The 18,386-nt window shown below is 40.6% G+C and overlaps 1 protein-coding gene across 1 annotated transcript in view; it reads right to left on the minus strand.

Annotated features, from left to right (window-relative positions):
* The window catches only part of LOC122918542 (kinesin-like protein KIF28P), a 70,530-nt gene that overhangs the window by 42,803 nt on the left and 9,341 nt on the right, over positions 1-18,386 (minus strand). Inside the window, exons 3-4 of the mRNA XM_044267087.1 lie at positions 2,806-3,009; positions 1,176-1,211 (exon numbers count right to left, since the gene is read on the minus strand). Of these exons, the coding sequence (XP_044123022.1) occupies positions 1,176-1,211; positions 2,806-3,009 (240 nt within the window). The remainder of the gene's footprint in view (positions 1-1,175; positions 1,212-2,805; positions 3,010-18,386) is intronic.

The following is an 18,386-nucleotide window of genomic DNA, read 5'->3' on the forward strand; positions in this document are numbered from 1 at the left end:
ATATGATCAAGGGGTAAGGGCAGCAAATATCTGGCATTTTCTAAGCTCTGTGTTAGAAACTGAAAACAGGCACCTCAATATGTAATGTCTTATGTTACATTCTCTATAAATGAGACAACTGAGATAAAGTGATTTTCCAAAGTCAATGGCCAGTCAATGAGACAGGTGGGGTCTGAGGTCATGCCCTTTCCAGCCACCCCAGGGACAGGTAAAGCATGGCCTGGGGACTACGCTCAGCTGGCCACCTGTTTTTGTAGGATCATTGACATAAGAACATTTTCCACATTTTTAAGGGACTGAAAAAAATCAAAAGAAAAATATTTTGTGACATGTGCAAACTGATGGGAAGAACAAAGGCAAGAGAAATGCAGCGGAAATTAAATTTTCTTACAACCTGGAGCCCAAGTTGCTGAGTGTGGCATTCCCCAAGGAACTCAACTACGGGGCCGACTGGCCACCTTAATGTTGATGTTTCTTTAAAGATTAAAAGCAACCTTATCTTAACACTAACTAGCCCTCCAGGGTCCTGGTGGCCTTGCTTCTAACAAATTCCTTAGAGGTTTATACTGTCCTTAACCCCCCACTGAGAGAAGTCCATGATCGGTCACTCCTCATAGCCCTGGGGCAGCTCTTTCCACCCTCCAGTCCTGTCCCCCTGCTCTATCGAAAGCGCCTCTTTGCACCAAAAGAAGCTCAAGAATTCTTTCTTGACCATTGGCTCTCGGCTCCACATCAAAAATTATGTGTCATTCCAGTCTCAGCGTCCAAGAACGGTCCCCCACGGGGACCCCGCCATACTCCATTTGCTTAGGGAACAGAGGTGAATAGTTTCAGCAGACACCATCTGGTCCTTTGAAAACAAAGTTTGCCATCTCCTCTGCCCCCCATGCCGACTGAGGTCAACTGGTAGGGGTAGGGGAAGAATTCCAGGGTCAGAGAAGGGTAGATGTTGGAAAGAATGACATGTTCCGGAGAGGAAGACATTTATGTGGCGGAAGCACAGAGTGAGTGGAGAAAGGGGCAAGAGGTAGAGCGGGAGAGGGAAGTGAGGGCTGTAGTCCATGCCAGGCTACAGGGTTGTGACTTTATCTTAGGGTGGGGGAGGGGAGGCTCTGGTAGGTATTATGCTGCAGAGTCCCACAGGTGTGTGTGCCAGAGAATAGAATCACTGTTACCTGCTCGTTGTAAATTTCCAACATACTGAACGTAACCTGTATAGAAAAGAACATAGAGTTACTCTTCTCTGGAACCTCATCTTTGGGGAAGAAAGTCATATAGGAACAACATTAATTTCCAACAAAGGAAGAAGCTAATATTGAATATAGTAATGCTTGGGGCCCCAGGTGGCTCAGTCGGTTAAGCCTCTGCCTTTGGCTCTGATCATGATCCCAGTGTCTTGGGATGGAGACCTGCATCCGGCTCCCTGCTCAGTGGGGGGTCTGCTTCTCCCTCTGTCCGCTGTTCCTCTTGCTTGTGCTCTCTCTCAGACGAATAAATAAAATCATTTACAAATATAGCAAGTTCTGATTCACATGCAATAAGCAATTCTCACATTAACTTTGACGCTATGGAAAAGTTCTTACTATAGGTTAAAACCATATACAACCCTGTGTGTGTGTTTTGGTCCCGACTGGCAACAGAACAAGGTCATTCTTTATTGCTCACCCCCAATCGGAACATTGTAGAGAAAAAGACCAGTCTTTACCCTACTGTGCTTCTGGAATATTTCTGGACCAGCCAACTCCCCTTAAGTGGGAGGCTGGAGGAGTCGGAATGGCCCCAGCCTAGAGAAAAGTCCTTAAGATACTGATGTTTGCCACCACCTTCTGGCAGGCTGTGGCTTTTGTCTCCCGGTGGCGGGTCTTCCGTCACCTCGCATGTCCCCAGAGCTTCCAACGAGCTTGGGTGTCACATGCTTTAAACCAATGTTAGCAGACAAAGAAAGCCTCCAAAATGAGAGATCCAACAAACGGTAGAAAAAAGGAACTCCAGGAAAGCAGGCGATACATGGAGAAGAAGACCATGTTTTTAAAGTCCTATAATTCATAGTTTCAGAGAGAGAAAAAATGCTCTCCATGAAAAAACAGGATGCCACAGGGGTGCCTGGGTGGCTCAGTTGGTTAAGCATCTGACTCTTGATCTCAGGTCAGGTCTTGATCTCAGGTCTGACCCCTGCATCAGGCTCCCTGGGCGTGAAGCCTACTTTAAAAAAAAAAAAAAAAAAGAAATGAAAATGAGCACACACCCACAGCCTTGGTAGAAGAGGGGGAGTAAAGGAAACCACAGGCGAGTCAGTGAGGGTCTTGTTGGATCAGCCTCAGCAAAAATTCCTCATGGGTATTAGCTTCTAAGATGTCTGCTGGTAGGATACTCAAAGTGCTTTTCAAAATTACTGCCTGGGTGGCTCAGTGGGTTAGGCTGCTGCCTTCGGCTCAGGTCATGATCTCAGGGTCCTGGGATCAAGTCCCGCATTGGGCTCTCTGCTCAGCGGGGAGCCTGCTTCCTCCTCTCTCTCTCTCTCTGCCTGCCTCTCTGCCTACTTGTGATCTCTCTCTGTCAACTAAATAAATAAAATCTTTAAAAAAAATAAAAATAAAAATAAAAATTACTGCCTTGGGTTTGCCTCCATAGAACCAGAAAAGGTCAACATTCTAGTTAGCAGCAACCTGATCTTGCAATCCTGGGAAGACTTGGCTATGGAAAATTAACATTATCCTGAAATAGAGATGCTGATCGTTTGGAGCCAGAAATTTCCAAAATGAAAAATGAAATTCCTCAAAGAAGGGATTTTCGGATCATACGTACCTGGTATTCTTCATTTCCCTCCCTCTTCTCAATTGCTTGAAAGAGCTCCTTGCACACCTTTGGAATGATACCTTTGTTGGCACCAAAGCCAACCATGGAGTAGCTTTTCCCAGAGCCAGTTTGGCCATAGGCTAGGAGGGTGGTATTATAGCCTTGCCATGCGCTGTCCAGAATCCCCCGGCCGAGATCATGGAAAACATCTGTCTGGAAAGAAGATCACAGACACCGCGTTCAGCACGGGCTTTTCACAATACCCTTAACATTATAAATATTCTGGTTTTGATGACTTGCTTAGTACCATGCTATGTGTTTGTTTTTTTAAGATTTTATTTATTGGACAGAGGTCACAAGTAGGCAGAGAGGCAGGCAGAGAGAGAGAGAGAGAGAGGAGGAAGCAGGCTCCTTGTGGAGCAGAGCCTGATGGGGGTCTCAATGCCAGGACCCTGGGATCATGATCTGAGCCGAAGGCAGAGGCTTTAACCCACTGAGCTACCCAGGTGCCCCCATGCTGCGTGTTTGACAGAAGACTCCGATGCTGTCTTAGAACCAGTGGCATAAAGCTGGAGACCAAAAAGGGAGTTGGCTATTTGGAAGGCACTGATCACCACGGATCTTCACCGGGCTGGTGTCAAAAAAGCCTAGTACAAACCTAGCCTGGCTCGGTCTTTAAAACCCAGCAATTAGACATCAGTTGCAAGGAGCCAGGGGACAGAGACCAGTGAAAGCGTCTTCTACCGTCTCATTGTTTTTTACTCCACAAAAAATAACATCACAAAATGACTGCACTAATTTTAGTCCTCTGCTGGTGAACTCTTTTTTTTCTTTTCTTTTCTTTTTTTTTCTTTTTGCCGCAAGACCCAGAAGTTCTGGAGCATTTCTACAATAAGCACATGTACATATTTGTGCCACCCCCTCCCCACTTTTAAGTGGGAGGCACAGATGCCTGTGCCCGCAACTGCTTGGAAGAGAGGAATTGGTCTGGCTCTTTCAGGATCTGGGTCATGGTCAAAACCAACAATATTCCCTTATCTGAATACATTTTTCTCTGGTCTCCCATATCAATAAAATAGTAAAGAATCTTTACACGATCCCTATTTACAATAGGTACATTTTTAAAAGATTTTTATTTATTTATTTGAAAAAGAGAGAGAGAGAGATCACAAGCAGGGGGAGCAGCAGAGGGAGAGGGTGAAACAGACTTCCTGCCAAGCAGAGAACCTGATGCAGGGCTCGATCCCAGGACCCTGGGATCATGACCTGAGCCAAAGGCAGACACTTAGGCACCCCCATTATAGATCTATTTGTATCATCTATATAATTTTTACTTCTGGGAAAGATGCACATATCACCATGGTATGGTTTATATATATACCACAGACAGTAACCAGTCTTCTCATACTGTTCATTTCTCATAAGAAAGCCATAAAAATTATTGCCCTAGAAGGGTTAGGGGAGGTTCTGGCCTAAAATGTAGAATCTGAACAGTGGTTTCTGAAAACATCGTGACTGTACTTTTCTCAGAAAAATGTATTCACATAAAGGATATCAACTCTACCTTGGGCGCTATTATCTAAACATAAGGAGTGCTTACTAAGTTTAGTAAAATAACTAGTTTTGGATTTAGACTTACATTTCTAATTTTTTCCTACTCTCCGTTCTATGGTCAACTACATAAAACATTTTCCTATACTATAGTACATGGAACAGTGATTCGGCAATTATGGTAATAGGTGGTCAACAAAAGCTAATTGGTCATCCTCATCTGGGGATGAGGAAAATGTAACAATCAAGGTTCTGTAAAGCACGATTCTTGCAGTATTTTAAAACTATCTTTTTAAAAATTGGGATGTGGGGAATCTGGCACAGTGGGTTAAGGGTCTGACTCTTGGTTTTGGCTCAGGTCATGATCTCGTGTTGTGGGATTGAGCCCCACATGGGCTCGGAGCTCAGTGGAGGAATCTGTTTGAGATTTTCTCCCTCTGCCCCTCCTCCCACTCATGCACACATGTTCTTTCTCTCTCTCTCTAAAACAGATAAATATTTAAAAACAAAGTTAAAATGTGGATGCCTGGGCGGGTTAGTCGGTTAAGCGTCTGCCTTTGGCTCAGGTCATGATCTCGGTCTTGGGATCAAGCCCCACATTGGGCTCTCTGCTCAGCAGGGAGTCTGCTTCTCCCTCTCCCTCTCTATCCTCCTTTCTCTCTCTCTCTCAAATAAATAAATACAATCTTTAAAAATTTGAAGTGTGATTGGCATATAATATTAAATTAGATTCAGTTGAATAGCATAATGATTTGATATTTGTATATATTGTGAAATGATCAGCAGAATTAGTCTTTTTGATAAAAGCCATTCTAACTGGTATGAGGGGATGTCTCATCATGGTTTTGATTTGCATTTCCCAGGTGTTGAGTGATGTTGAGTACCTTTTTATGTACCTGTTGGCTATTTTCATATCTTCTTTGGGAAAACTGTCTATTCATTTCCTCTGCCCGTTTTTAAATTGGATTGTTTTTTGTGTGTGTTTTGTTTTGGGTTTTGTTTTTTGTATGACTTCTTCATCTGTTTTAGATATTAACCCCTTACCAGATACATGATATGCAAATTTTTTCCCTATTTCATATGTTTCCTTTTCATTTTGTTGATGATTTCCTTATTGTATACAAGGTTTTTGTTTTGTTTTGTTTTGATATAGTTCTACTTATTTACTTTAGGTTTTGATGTCAAATCCAAAGCATTATTGTCAAGACTGATGTGTAGAAGCTTACCACCTATGTTTTCTTCTAGAAGTCTTATGGTTTCAGCCCTTATGTTCAAGTTTTTGATACATTTCAAGTTAATTTTTGTGACTGGTGTGAGGTAGGGGTTCAGTTTCATTCTTCTGCATGTGGCTGTCCAATTTCCCCAACACCATTTACTGAAAACACTGTCCTTTTCCCATTGCCGTTTTTTGGCTCCTTTGTCATAGATTTTTGGTCATATACACATGGGTTTACTGATCTATGTAGGTTGATTTTCCATTTTCTTGATGGTTTCCTTTGCTGTGCAAAAGCTTTTTAGTTTGATTAGTTCCAATTGTTTGTTTTTGCTTTGTTTCCCTTGTCTGAAGGGACAGATTCATAAAAATATTGTTAAGACCATTGTCTAAGAGTTTATTGCCTATGTTTTCTTTTAGGATTTTTATAGATTCAGTTATCACTTTTAGGTCTTTAACCCATTTCAATTTAATTTTCCTATGTGGTTTAAGAAAGTGGTTCAGCTTCATTCTTTTCCAAGTAGCTGCCCCATTTCTCCGTGCCATTTACTGAAGAGATTGTGTTTTCCCCATTTTATAGTCTTGCCTCCTTTCTCATAGATTAACTGACCATATAAGCAGGGGTTCATTTCTGACTCTTTATGCCTTTGATCTGTGTGTATTTATAATTTAAGGAGAATGGATATTAACTCTTCTCTAGATATTTGGTAGAGTTCACCTGGGAAGCCATTTGGTTGTACACTTTTCTTTCTTGGGAGTTCTTTGATTATGACTTCAATTGTGTTACTAGTGGTTGGTCTGTTCAGATTTTTTATTTCTTTCTGATTCAGTCTGGAAGGTTATATGTTTCTACAGATTTGTTCATTTCTTATAGGCTTTCTAATTTGTTGGTTTATAATTTCTTGTAATTTTCTCTTATAATCCTTTATATTTCTGTGGTGTCTGTTGTAATGTCTCTCTTTCTGATTTTATGTATTTGAGTCCTGTCTCCTTTTTCTTGATGAGTCTAGCTAAAGATCTATTTTGCCTATCTTTTCAAAGAACCAGCTCTCAGCTCCATAGTTATTTTCTATTTTTTAAGTCTCTATTTCTTTTATTTTGGTTCTAATCTTTATTATTTCCTACTACTACTAAATTTGGCTTTTATTTGTTCTTTTTCTAATTCCTGTAGGAGTAAGGTTAGGTTGTTTATTTAATATTTTTCTTGTTCATTGAGGTAGACCTGTGTCACTTAAATTTTCCTCTTAGTACTGCTTTTGCTGCACCCCAAAGATTTTGACTCTTGTGTGTCCATTCTCATTTGTCTCCATGTATCTTTTGCTTTCCTCTCTGATGTCTTCATTGACCTGCTGGTTGATTAGTAGCCTGTTGTTTAGCATTCACTTGTTGGTGTTTTTTCTGGTTTTATCCTTGTACTTTCTGGTTTTATTCTTGTATCTACTTTCACACCATTATGGTCAGAAAAGATACTTAAGGACGTCTGGGTGGCTCAGAGGTTAGGTGTCTGCCTTTGGCTCAGGTCATGATCTCAAGGTCCTGGGATCGAGTCCCACATCAGACTCCCTGCTCAGGGGGAGTCTGCTTCCCCTTTCTTTGAAAAGAAAAGATGTGTGATATGATTTCAAACTCCCTAAGATTATTGAGGTTTCTTTTGTGGCCTAGCATGAAATTTATCCTGGAGAATGTTCTGTGTACACTCGAGAAGAATGTGTTTTCTGCTGCTTGAGGATGAAATGTTCTGAATGTAGCTGTAAAGTCTCTCTGGTCACACCTGTCATTCAAAGTCACTGTTTCCTTGTTGGTTTTCTGTCTGAGTGATTTGTTCACTGATATGAGTGGGGTGTTAAGTCCCCTTCTATTATTGTATTACTGTCAGTTTCTCCCTTTTTGTCTCTTAATATTGGTCAGGTCCTCCTATATTGGGTGTAGAGAGATTTACAGTTGTTCTATCCTCTTGTTGCATTGTTTGCTTTATCATTATGTAATTCCCTTCTTTGTCTCTTGTTTTAAAGACTATTTTGTCTGGGGCACCAGACTGTGTGGCTCAGTTGGTTGAGCATCCCCAACTCTTTTTTTTTTTTTTTAAAGATTTTATTTATTTATTTGTCAGAGACAGAGGGAGAGAGAGCGAGTGAGCACAGGCAGACAGAGAGGCAGGCAGAGGCAGAGGGAGAAGCAGGCTCCTTGCTGAGCAAGGAGCCCAATGTGGGACTCGATCCCAGAACCCTGGGATCATGACCTGAGCCGAAGGCAGCGGCTTAACCCACTGAGCCATCCAGGCGTCCCGAGCATCCCCAACTCTTGATTTCAGCTCAGGTTATGATCTCAAGGTCATAACCTGGTCCCTGAGTAGGGCTCTGTGCTCAGGAGGGAGTCTGCTTGAGGATTCTCTCCCTCTCTCTGTCCCATCCCTTGCTTGCGTGTGCTCACTCTGTCTGTAAAATAAATATAACTTTAAAAAAATTAGTCTATTTTGTCTGATAGAAACATTGTTACCCCTGCCCCCCCCATTTCCATTTGCATGGAATATTTTTTCTGACTTTGTGACTGAAAGCACAAAGTGCTCAGTTGGTGTGTCTGGGTCTACAGTGGAGTCCCTTGTAGTCAGCATATACATGGGTTGTTTTTTTTTTTCACCAATCTAGTCACCCTATATCTTTTGATTGGAGAATTTAGTCAATTTACATTTAAAGTAATTATTGATTGGTATGTGCTTCTTGTTATTTTGGCCATTGTTTCCTAATTCTTCTCTGTTCCTTTCTTGTTCTTTTTTCTTGTGGTTTGATATCTTTCCTTAATGTTATGTTTGGATTCCTTTTTCTTTAGTTTTGTGTATCTGCGATAGGATTTTGTTGTGGCTACATGAGAATCACATGTAATATTTGATATATATAGCTGTCTATATTAAGTTGATGGTTGCTTATGTTTAAGCACATTCTAAAAGCCCTACAATTTAAAATTCTTCCCCTGGGGCGCCTGGGTGGCTCAGTGGGTTAAGCCGCTGCCTTCGGCTCAGGTCATGATCTCAGGGTCCTGGGATCGAGTCCCGCATCGGGCTCTCTGCTCAGCAGGGAGCCTGTTTCCCTCTCTCTCTCTCTGCCTGCCTCTCTGTCTACTTGTGATCTCTGTCTGTCAAATAAACAAATAAAAAAACTTTAAAAAAAAAAAAAAGAAGGCACATGCAGCCCATAACAACAGCCTCCCTAGACCATGTGATTTCACTAACTGAGGCAGATTGTGCTGCTGGGCCCTACAGGACACCTTTTATATAAAGCCACTACTTTTCAGACCAGGAGACATGGATGACCTACCTAATAAACAAAAACAAACACAAAGGATAAGACAAAATGAGTGTACCACATTAGAGTTCCAGTTGCTCCACATGCCTGTCAACCCTTGATATTGTCAGGGTTTTTTTTTTTATTTTTTTATTTCTTATAAACATATATTTTTATCTCCAGGGGTACAGGTCTGTGAATCGCCAGGTTTACACACTTCACAGCACTCACCAAAGCACATACCCTCCCCAATGTCCATAGCACCACCCCCCTTCTCCCACCCCCTCTCCCTCCAGCAACCCTCAGTTTGTTTTGTGAGATTAAGAGTCACTTATGGTTTGTCTCCCTCCCAATCCCATCTTGTTTCATTTATTCTTCTCCTACCCCGTTAATCCCCCATGTTGCATCACCACTTCCTCATATCAGGGAGATCATTTGAGAGTTGTCTTTCTCCGCTTGACTTATTTCGCTAAGCATGATACACTCTAGTTCCATCCATGTTGTCGCAAATGGCAAGATTTCATTTCTTTTGATGGCTGCATAGTATTTCATTGTGTATATATACCACATCTTCTTGATCCATTCATCTGTTGATGGACATCTAGGTTCTTTCCATAGTTTGGCTATTGTGGACATTGCTGCTATAAACATTCGGGTGCACGTGCCCCTTCGGATCACTACGTTTGTATCTTTAGGGTAAATACCCAGTAGTGCAATTGCTGGGTCATAGGGCAGTTCTATTTTCAACATTTTGAGGAACCTCCATGCCGTTTTCCAGAGTGGTTGCACCAGCTTGCATTCCCACCAACAGTGTAGGAAGGTTCCCCTTTCTCCGCATCCTCGCCAGCATCTGTCATTTCCTGATTTGTTGATTTTAGCCATTCTTGACTGGTGTGAGGTGATATCTCATTGAGGTTTTGATTTGTATTTCCCTGATGCCAAGTGATATGGAACACTTTTTCATGTGTCTGTTGGCCATCTGGATGTCTTCTTTGCAGAAATGTCTGTTCATGTCCTTTGCCCATTTTTTGATTGGATTATTTGTTCTTTGGGTATTGAGTTTGCTAAGTTCTTTATAGATTTTGGACTCTTGTCCTTTATCTGATATGTTGTTTGCAAATAACTTCTCCCATTCTGTCAGTTGTCTTTTGATTTTGTTAACTGTTTCCTTTGCTGTGCAAAAGCTTTTGATCTTGATGAAATCCCAATAGTTCATTTTTGCCCTTGTTTCCCTTGCCTTTGGCGATGTTCCTAGGAAGATGTTGCTGTGGCTGAGGTCGAAGAAGTTGCTGCCTGTGCTCTCCTCAAGGATTTTGATGGATTCCTTTCTCACATTGAGGTCCTTCATCCATTTTGAGTCTATTTTTGTGTGTGGTGTAAGGAAATGGTCCAATTTCATTTTTCTGCATGTGGCTGTCCAATCTTCCCAACACCATATATTGAAAAGGCTGTCTTTTTTCCATTGGATATTCTTTCCTGCTTTGTCGAAGATTAGTTGACCATAGAGTTGAGGGTCTATTTCTGGGCTCTCTATTCTGTTCCATTGATCTATGTGTCTGTTTTTGTGCCAGTACCATGCTGTCTTATTGATTACAGCTTTGTAATAGAGCTTGAAGTCCAGAATTGTGATGCCACCAACTTTGGCTTTCTTTTTCAATATCCCTTTGGCTATTTGAGGTCTTTTTTGGTTCCATACAAATTTTAGAATTATTTGTTCCATTTCTTTGAAAAAGATGGATAGTACTTTGATAGGAATTGCATTAAATATGTAGATTGCTTTAGGTAGCATAGACATTTTCACAATATTTATTCTCCCAATCCAGGAGCATGGAACATTTTTCCATTTCTTTGTGTCTTCCTCAATTTCTTTCATGAGTACTTTATAGTTTTCAGAGTATAGATTCTTAGCCTCTTTGGTTAGGTTTATTCCTAGGTATCTTATGGTTTGGGGTGCAATTGTAAATGGGATTGACTCCTTAATTTCTCTTTCTTCTGTCTTGTTGTTGGTGTAGAGAAATGCAACTGATTTCTGTGCATTGATTTTATATCCTGACACTTTACTGAATTCCTGTACAAGTTCTAGCAGTTTTGGAGTGGAGTCTTTCGGGTTTTCCACATATAGTATCATATCATCTGCGAAGAGTGATAATTTGACTTCTTCTTTGCCGATTTGGATGCCTTTAATTTCCTTTTGTTGTCTGATTGCTGAGGCTAGGACTTCTAGTACTATGTTGAATAGCAGTGGTGATAATGGACATCCCTGCCGTGTTCCTGACCTTAGCGGAAAAGCTCTCAGTTTTTCTCCATTGAGAATGATATTTGCAGTGGGTTTTTCATAGATGGCTTTGATTGCCCTCTATCCCTACACTTTGAAGGGTTTTGATCAGGAAGGGATGCTGTACTTTGTCAAATGCTTTTTCAGCATCTATTGAGAGTATCATATGGCTCTTGTTCTTTCTTTTATTGATGTGTTGTATCACATTGACTGATTTGCGGTTGTTGAACCAACCTTGCAGCCCTGGGATAAATCCCACTTGGTCGTGGTGAATAATCCTTTTGATGTACTGTTGAATCCTATTGGCTAGTATTTTGGTGAGAATTTTCGCATCTGTGTTCATCAAGGATATTGGTCTATAGCTCTCTTTTTTGATGGGATTCTTGTCTGGTTTTGGGATCAAGGTGATGTTGGCCTCATAAAATGAGTTTAGAAGTTTTCCTTCCATTTCTATTTTTTGGAACAGTTTCAGGAGAATAGGAATTAATTCTTCTTTAAATGTTTGGTAGAATTCCCCCGGGAAGCCGTCTGGCCCTGGGCTTTTGTTTGTTTGGAGATTTTTAATGACTGTTTCTTTTTTTTTTTTTTTTAAAGATTTTATTTTTATTTATTTGAGAGACAGTGAGAGAGAGCATGAGCGAGGAGAAGGTCAGAGAGCGAAGCAGACTCCCCATGGAGCTGGGAGCCTGACGTGGGACTCGATCCCGGGACTCCAGGATCACGCCCTGAGCCGAAGGCAGTCGTCCAAACAACTGCGCCACCCAGGCGTCCCTTTAATGACTGTTTCAATCTCCTTACTGGTTATGGGTCTGTTCAGGCTTTCTATTTCTTCCTGGTTCAGTTGTGGTAGTTTATATGTTTCTAGGAATGCATCCACTTCTTCCAGATTGTCAAATTTGTTGGCATAGAGTTGCTCATAGTATGTTCTTATAATAGTTTGTATTTCTTTGATGTTAGTTGTGATCTCTCCTCTTTCATTCATGATTTTATTTATTTGTGCCCTTTCTCTTTTCTTTTTGATAAGTCTGGCCAAGGGTTTATCAATTTTATTAATTCTTTCAAAGAACCAGCTCCTAGTTTCGTTGATTTGTTCTATTGTTTTTTTGGTTTCTATTTCTTTGATTTCTGCTCTGATCTTTATGATTTCTCTTCTCCTGCTGGGCTTAGGGTTTCTTTCTTGTTCTTTCTCCAGCTCCTTTAGGTGTAGGGTTAGGTTGTGTACCTGAGACCTTTCTTGTTTCTTGAGAAAGGCTTGTACTGCTATATATTTTCCTCTCAGGACTCCCTTTGTTGTGTCCCACAGATTTTGAACCGTTGTATTTTCATTATCATTTGTTTCCATGATTTTTTTCAATTCTTTAATTTCCCGGTTGACTCATTCATTCTTTAGAAGGATGCTGTTTAGTCTCTATGTATTTGGGTTCTTTCCAAACTTCTTTTGGTTGAGTTCTAGCTTCAGAGCATTGTGGTCTGAAAATATGCAGGGAATGATCCCAATATTTTGATACCCATTGAGTCCTGATTTAGGACCGAGGATGTGATCTATTCTGGAGAATGTTCCATGTGCACTAGAGAAGAATGTGTATTCTGTTGCTTTGGGATGAAATGTTCTGAATATATCTATGTTGTCCATCTGGTCCAGTGTGTCGTTTAAGGCCTTTATTTCCTTGTTGATCTTTTGCTTGGATGATCTGTCCATTTCAGTGAGGGGAGTGTTAAAGTCCCCTACTATTATTGTATTATTGTTGATGTCTTTCTTTGATTTTGTTATTAATTGGTTTATATAGTTGGCTGCTCCCACGTTGGGGGCATAGATATTTAAAATTGTTAAATCTTCTTGTTGGACAGACCCTTTGAGTATGATATAGTGTCCTTCCTCATCTCTTATTATAGCCTTTGGTTTAAAATCTAATTGATCTGATATAAGGATTGCCACTCCTGCTTTCTTCTGATGTCCATTAGCATGGTAAATTCTTTTCCACCCCCTCACTTTAAATCTGGAGGTGTCTTCGGGCTTAAAATGAGTTTTGTAGGCAACATATAGATGGGTTTTGTTTTTTTATCCATTCTGATACCTTGTGTCTTTTGATTGGGGCATTTAGCCCATTAACATTCAGGGTAACTATTGAGAGATATGAATTTAGTGCCATTGTATTGCCTGTAAGGTGACTGTTACTGTATATTGTCTCTGTTCCTTTCTGATCTACCACTTGTAGGCTCTCTCTTTGCTTAGAGGAACCCTTTCAATATTTCCTGTAGAGCTGGTTTGGTGTTTGCAAATTCTTTCAGTTTTTGTTTGTCCTGGAAGCTTTTAATCTCTCCTTCTATTTTCAGTGATAGCCTAGCTGGATATAGTATTCTTGGCTGCACGTTTTTCTCATTTAGTGCTCTGAAAATATCATGCCAGCTCTTTCTGGCCTGCCAGGTCTCTGTGGATAAGTCAGCTGCCAATCTAATATTTTTACCATTGTATGTTACAGACTTCTTTTCCCAGGCTGCTTTCAGGATTTTCTCTTTGTCACTCAGACTTGTAAATTTTACTATTAGGTGATGGGGTGTGGGCCTATTCTTATTGATTTTGAGGGGCGTTCTCTGAACCTCCTGAATTTTAATGCTCATTCCCTTTGCCATATTGGGGAAATTCTCCCCAATAATTCTCTCCAGTATACCTTCTGCTCCCCTCTCTCTTTCTTCTTCTTCTGGAATCCCAATTATTCTAATGTTGTTTCGTCTTATGGTGTCACTTTTCTCTCGAATTCTCCCCTCGTGGTCCAGTAGCCGTTTGTCCCTCTTTTGCTCAGCTTCTTTATGCTCTGTCATTTGGTCTTCTATATTGCTAATTCTTTCTTCTGCCTCATTTATCCTAGCAGTGAGAGCCTCCATTTTTGATTGCACCTCATTAATAGCTTTTTTGATTTCAACTTGGTTAGATTTTAGTTCTTTTATTTCTCCAGAAAGGGCTTTTATATCTCCCGAGAGGGTTTCTCTAATATCTTCCATGCCTTTTTCGAGCCCAGCTAGAACCTTGAGAATTGTCATTCTGAACTCTAGATCTGACATATTATCAATGTCTGTATTGATTAGGTCCCTAGCCTTCGGTACTGCCTCTTGTTCTTTTTTTTGTGGTGAATTTTTCCGCCTTGTCATTTTGTCCAGATAAGAGTATATGAAGGAGCAAGTAAAATACTAAAAGGGTGGCAACAACCCCAGGAAAATATGCTTTAACTAAATCAGAAGAGATCCCAAATCGTGAGGGGGGAGAAAGGGGATAAAAAGAGGTTCAAAAAGAAAGAAAGAAAAAAAAAAGAAAATAATTTAAAAAAAGAAAACTAAAGAAGAGTATAAAAAAGAAAAATATATATATATTAGATAAACTAGTTTAAAAACGTTAAAAAAGAAAAGGGTAAAAGTTAAAAAGAATTTTAGCAGAAGAAGAGAAAAAAAATGAAAAAGAAAAAAATTAACTGCAAGACTAAAAAATCACAGGGAGAAAGCCATGAGTTCCATGCTTTGCTTTCTCCTTCTCTGGAATTCTGTTGCTCTCCTTGGTATTGAAACCACACTCCTTGGTAGGTGAACTTGGTCTTGGCTGGATTTCTTGTTGATCTTCTGGGGGAGGGGCCTGTTGTATTGATTCTCAAGTGTCTTTGCCCCAGGCGGAATTGCACCGCCCTTACCAGGGGCTGGGCTGAGTAACCCGCTCTGGTTTGCTTTCGGGAGCTTTTGTTCCCTGAGCGCTTTCTGTAGAGTTCCGGAGGACGGGAATACAAACGGCGGCCTCCTGGTCTCCAGCCCGGAGGAGCCGAGAGCCCGGGGCCCCACTCCTCAGTGCGCCCCCAGAGAACAGCGCCCAGTAACTCCCGTCTGCCTGACCTCCAGCCGCGCTCCGAGCTCACCGAGCCTGCGACCGGTTCAAGTCAACTACAAGCTGCGAGCTTACTGTCGGCTCTGTCTCTGCAGCCGGCTTTCCCGTTCCAATACCCGCAAGCTCCGTGACACTCAGACACCCGATCCCTCTGTGACCCTGCGGGACCTGAGGCCACGCTGACTCCACATGGGCTTCGCCCCGGTTTAGCCTCTGGAGCGATGTCCCTCAGCAGAACAGACTTTTAAAAGTCCTGATTTTGTGCTCCGTTGCTCCGCCTCTTGCACCCCCGTCGCTTTGGATTCACTTCTCCGCCAGTCCTACCTTTCAGAAAGTGGTTGTTTTTCTGTTTCCAGAATTGCTGTTCTTCTTCTCTTCGATCTGCCAATGGATTTGCAGGTGTTTGCAATCTTTAGATAAGCTCTCTAGCTGATCTCCTGCTAGCTGAAGTAGTCTCAGCCTGCTACTTCTCTGCCATCTTGACTCTTCCTCCTTTTTACGATATTGTCAGTTTTTAATTTTTGTCATTCTCATGGATGCATAGTATTATCGCATTGTGGTATTAACTTGCATTTTGCTAACAAGTAATAAAGTATGACACTTTTTCATTGTTTTTTTTTTGTATCTACTTTAACGAAGCCTCTGATCAATTATTTTCCCTTTAAAAACTGACTTTTTTTAAATTAATTTTTTATTTATTTTCAGCATAACAGTATTCATTATTTTTGCACCACACTCAGTGCTCCATGCAATCTGTGCCCTCTATAATACCCACCACCTGGTTCCCCCAAACTCCCACCCACCCCCCGCCCCTTCAAACCCCTCAGATTGTTTTCCAGAGTCCATAGTCTCTCATGGTTCACCTCCCCTTCCAATTTCCCCCAACTCCCTTCTCCTCTCTAACTCCCCATGTCCTCCATGCTATTTGTTATGCTCCACAAATAAGTGAAACCATATGATAATTGACTTGTTTTTTAATATTAAATTATAAAAATTCATTTAATATATACATATTAACATATAAGTATTATTTGTTCTGGGTGTACAGGTCTGTGACTCATCAGTTTTACCCAATTCACAGCATTCAGTATACCACATACCCTCCTCAGTGTCCATCACCCAGCTCCCTATCTCCCCCAACTCCCAGCAACCCTCAGTTTTTTTCCTGAGATTAAGGGTCTCTTACGGTTTGTCTCCCTCTTTGGTTTGTCTTGTTTCATTTTTCCCTCTCTTCCCCTATGATCCTCTTCCTTGTTTCTCAAATTCTGCATATCAGTGAGATCCTATGATAATTTTCTTTCTCTGATTGACTTATTTTGCTTAGCGTAACACCTTCTAGTCCCAACCACATTGTTGCAAACAGCAAGATTTCAATTTTTTGATGGCTGCATCCTATTCCATTGAATATATATACCACATCTTCTTTATTTGTTCATCTGCCAATGGACATCTAGGCTCTTTCTATAAGTTTGGCTATTGTGGACATTTCTGCTATAAATATTGGGGTGCATATGCCCCTTTGGATCACTACATTTGTATCTTTGGGATAAATAACCAGTAGTGCAATTGCTGGGTTGTAAGGTAGCTCTATTTTCAACTTATTGAGGAACCTCCATACTGTTTTCAAGAGTGGCTGTACCAACTTGCATTCCCACCAGCAGTGTAGGTGTGTTCCTCTTTCTCCACATCTGCGCCAACATCTGTTCTTTTCCGACTGGTTAATTTTAGCCATTTAGCCTCAATGGTATCTCATTGAGGTTTTGATTTGTATTTCCCTGATGCCAAGTGATGTGGAGCACTTTTTCATGTGTCTATTGGCCATTTGGATGTCTTCCTTGCAGAAATGTCTGTTCATGTTGTCTGCCCATTTCTTGATTGGATTATTTATTTTTTGGGTGTTGAGTTTGATGAATTCTTTATAGATTTGGACACCAACCCTTTATCTGCTATGTCATTTGCAAATATCTTCTCCCATTCTGTCAGCTGTCCATTGGTTCTGTTGACTGTTTCCTTTGCTGTGGGAAAACTTTTGATCTTGATGAAGTTACAATAGTTCATTTTTGCCCTTGCTCCCCTTGCCTTTGGTGATGTGCCTAGGAAGAAGTTGCAATGGCTGAGGTCAAAGAGGTTGCTGCTTATGTTCTCATTATATATTTTGGATATTTTATCTGTCTTGTAACTGTTTTCTTTCTTCATAGCTTGCCTTTTCATGCTCTTACTGGGATGTCTTAAAGAGCAAAAGCTTTTTTCAAATGAGTCTCATTTATTATTTTCTTTTATCATAATTATACTTGAACTTAAAAAATATTTTTTAAGATTGTGTCCTATGATATCTTTCAAATCTGAGGTCACAGACATTTTCTCCTTTCCTTTAGAAACTGTATAATTTTATCACTAACAGGTCTCTGATCCATTGAGTTCATTTTTATATGGTGTGAGGAAAAAATAAGAAAGTCATACTTTTCTACATGGATATCTAATATCTCCAGCATCATTTGTTGGAAGGCTTTAATTTTGAAGAAGTTTGTCACCTGTATTAGTTTTCTAGGGCTGCCATAATAAATTACCACTAAACAGGTGACTAAAAACAACAGAAAATTATTCTCTCATGATTCCAAAGACTGAAAGTCCGAAATCAATGTGCTGGCAAGGCCATGCTCTCTCTGAAGGCTCTAGGAAAGAATCCTTCCTTACTTCTTCCCAGCTTCGGGTAACTCCCAGCATTCCTTGGCATTCCTTGGCTCATAGCTATATCATTCCACCTACCTTCACAGTCACATGGCATTCTCCCTGTGTGTCTTTGTGTCCAAATTTCTCTCATCAGAGAAGAATTGGATTTTGGGTCCACTCTAATCCACTATGGCCTAATTACTTCTGCAAATATCTTATTTACAAATAAGGTTACATTATAAGGTATTAAGTGGATCTAGATTTGGGGGGAACACTATTCAACCCATTAGAGCATCCTCATAAAAATACAACAATATATGAAGATCGATTTCTGGATACTTTTTTCTGTTCCATTGATCTGTTATCTCTATCTTTCAGCCAGTACCACTCTGTGTTGATAACTGAAGGTCTCTAGTGGGTTTTAAATTATTCAGGTTTCATGGTCCTTCAAATTAATTTTGGCCTGGGTGGCTCAGTCAGTTGAGCATCTGACTCTTGATTTTGGCTCAGGTCATGATCTCAGGGTCAGGGGATGGAACCCCATGCTGGGCTCTGTGCTCAGTGTATGGAATCTACTTGTTGCTCTCTCTCTGCTCCCCTCCTCACTTTCTCAGTCTCAAATAAGTAAGTAAATAAATAAATAAATACAATCTTCAAAAAATAATAATTCTGGGTATTCTAAGTCCCTTACCATTCCATGTAAATTATTGAAATAGCTTATCAGTTGCTTCAAAACCT

Source organism: Neovison vison, chromosome 10 (genome assembly GCF_020171115.1).
Source record: "Neovison vison isolate M4711 chromosome 10, ASM_NN_V1, whole genome shotgun sequence".
NCBI lineage: Eukaryota > Metazoa > Chordata > Mammalia > Carnivora > Mustelidae > Neogale > Neogale vison.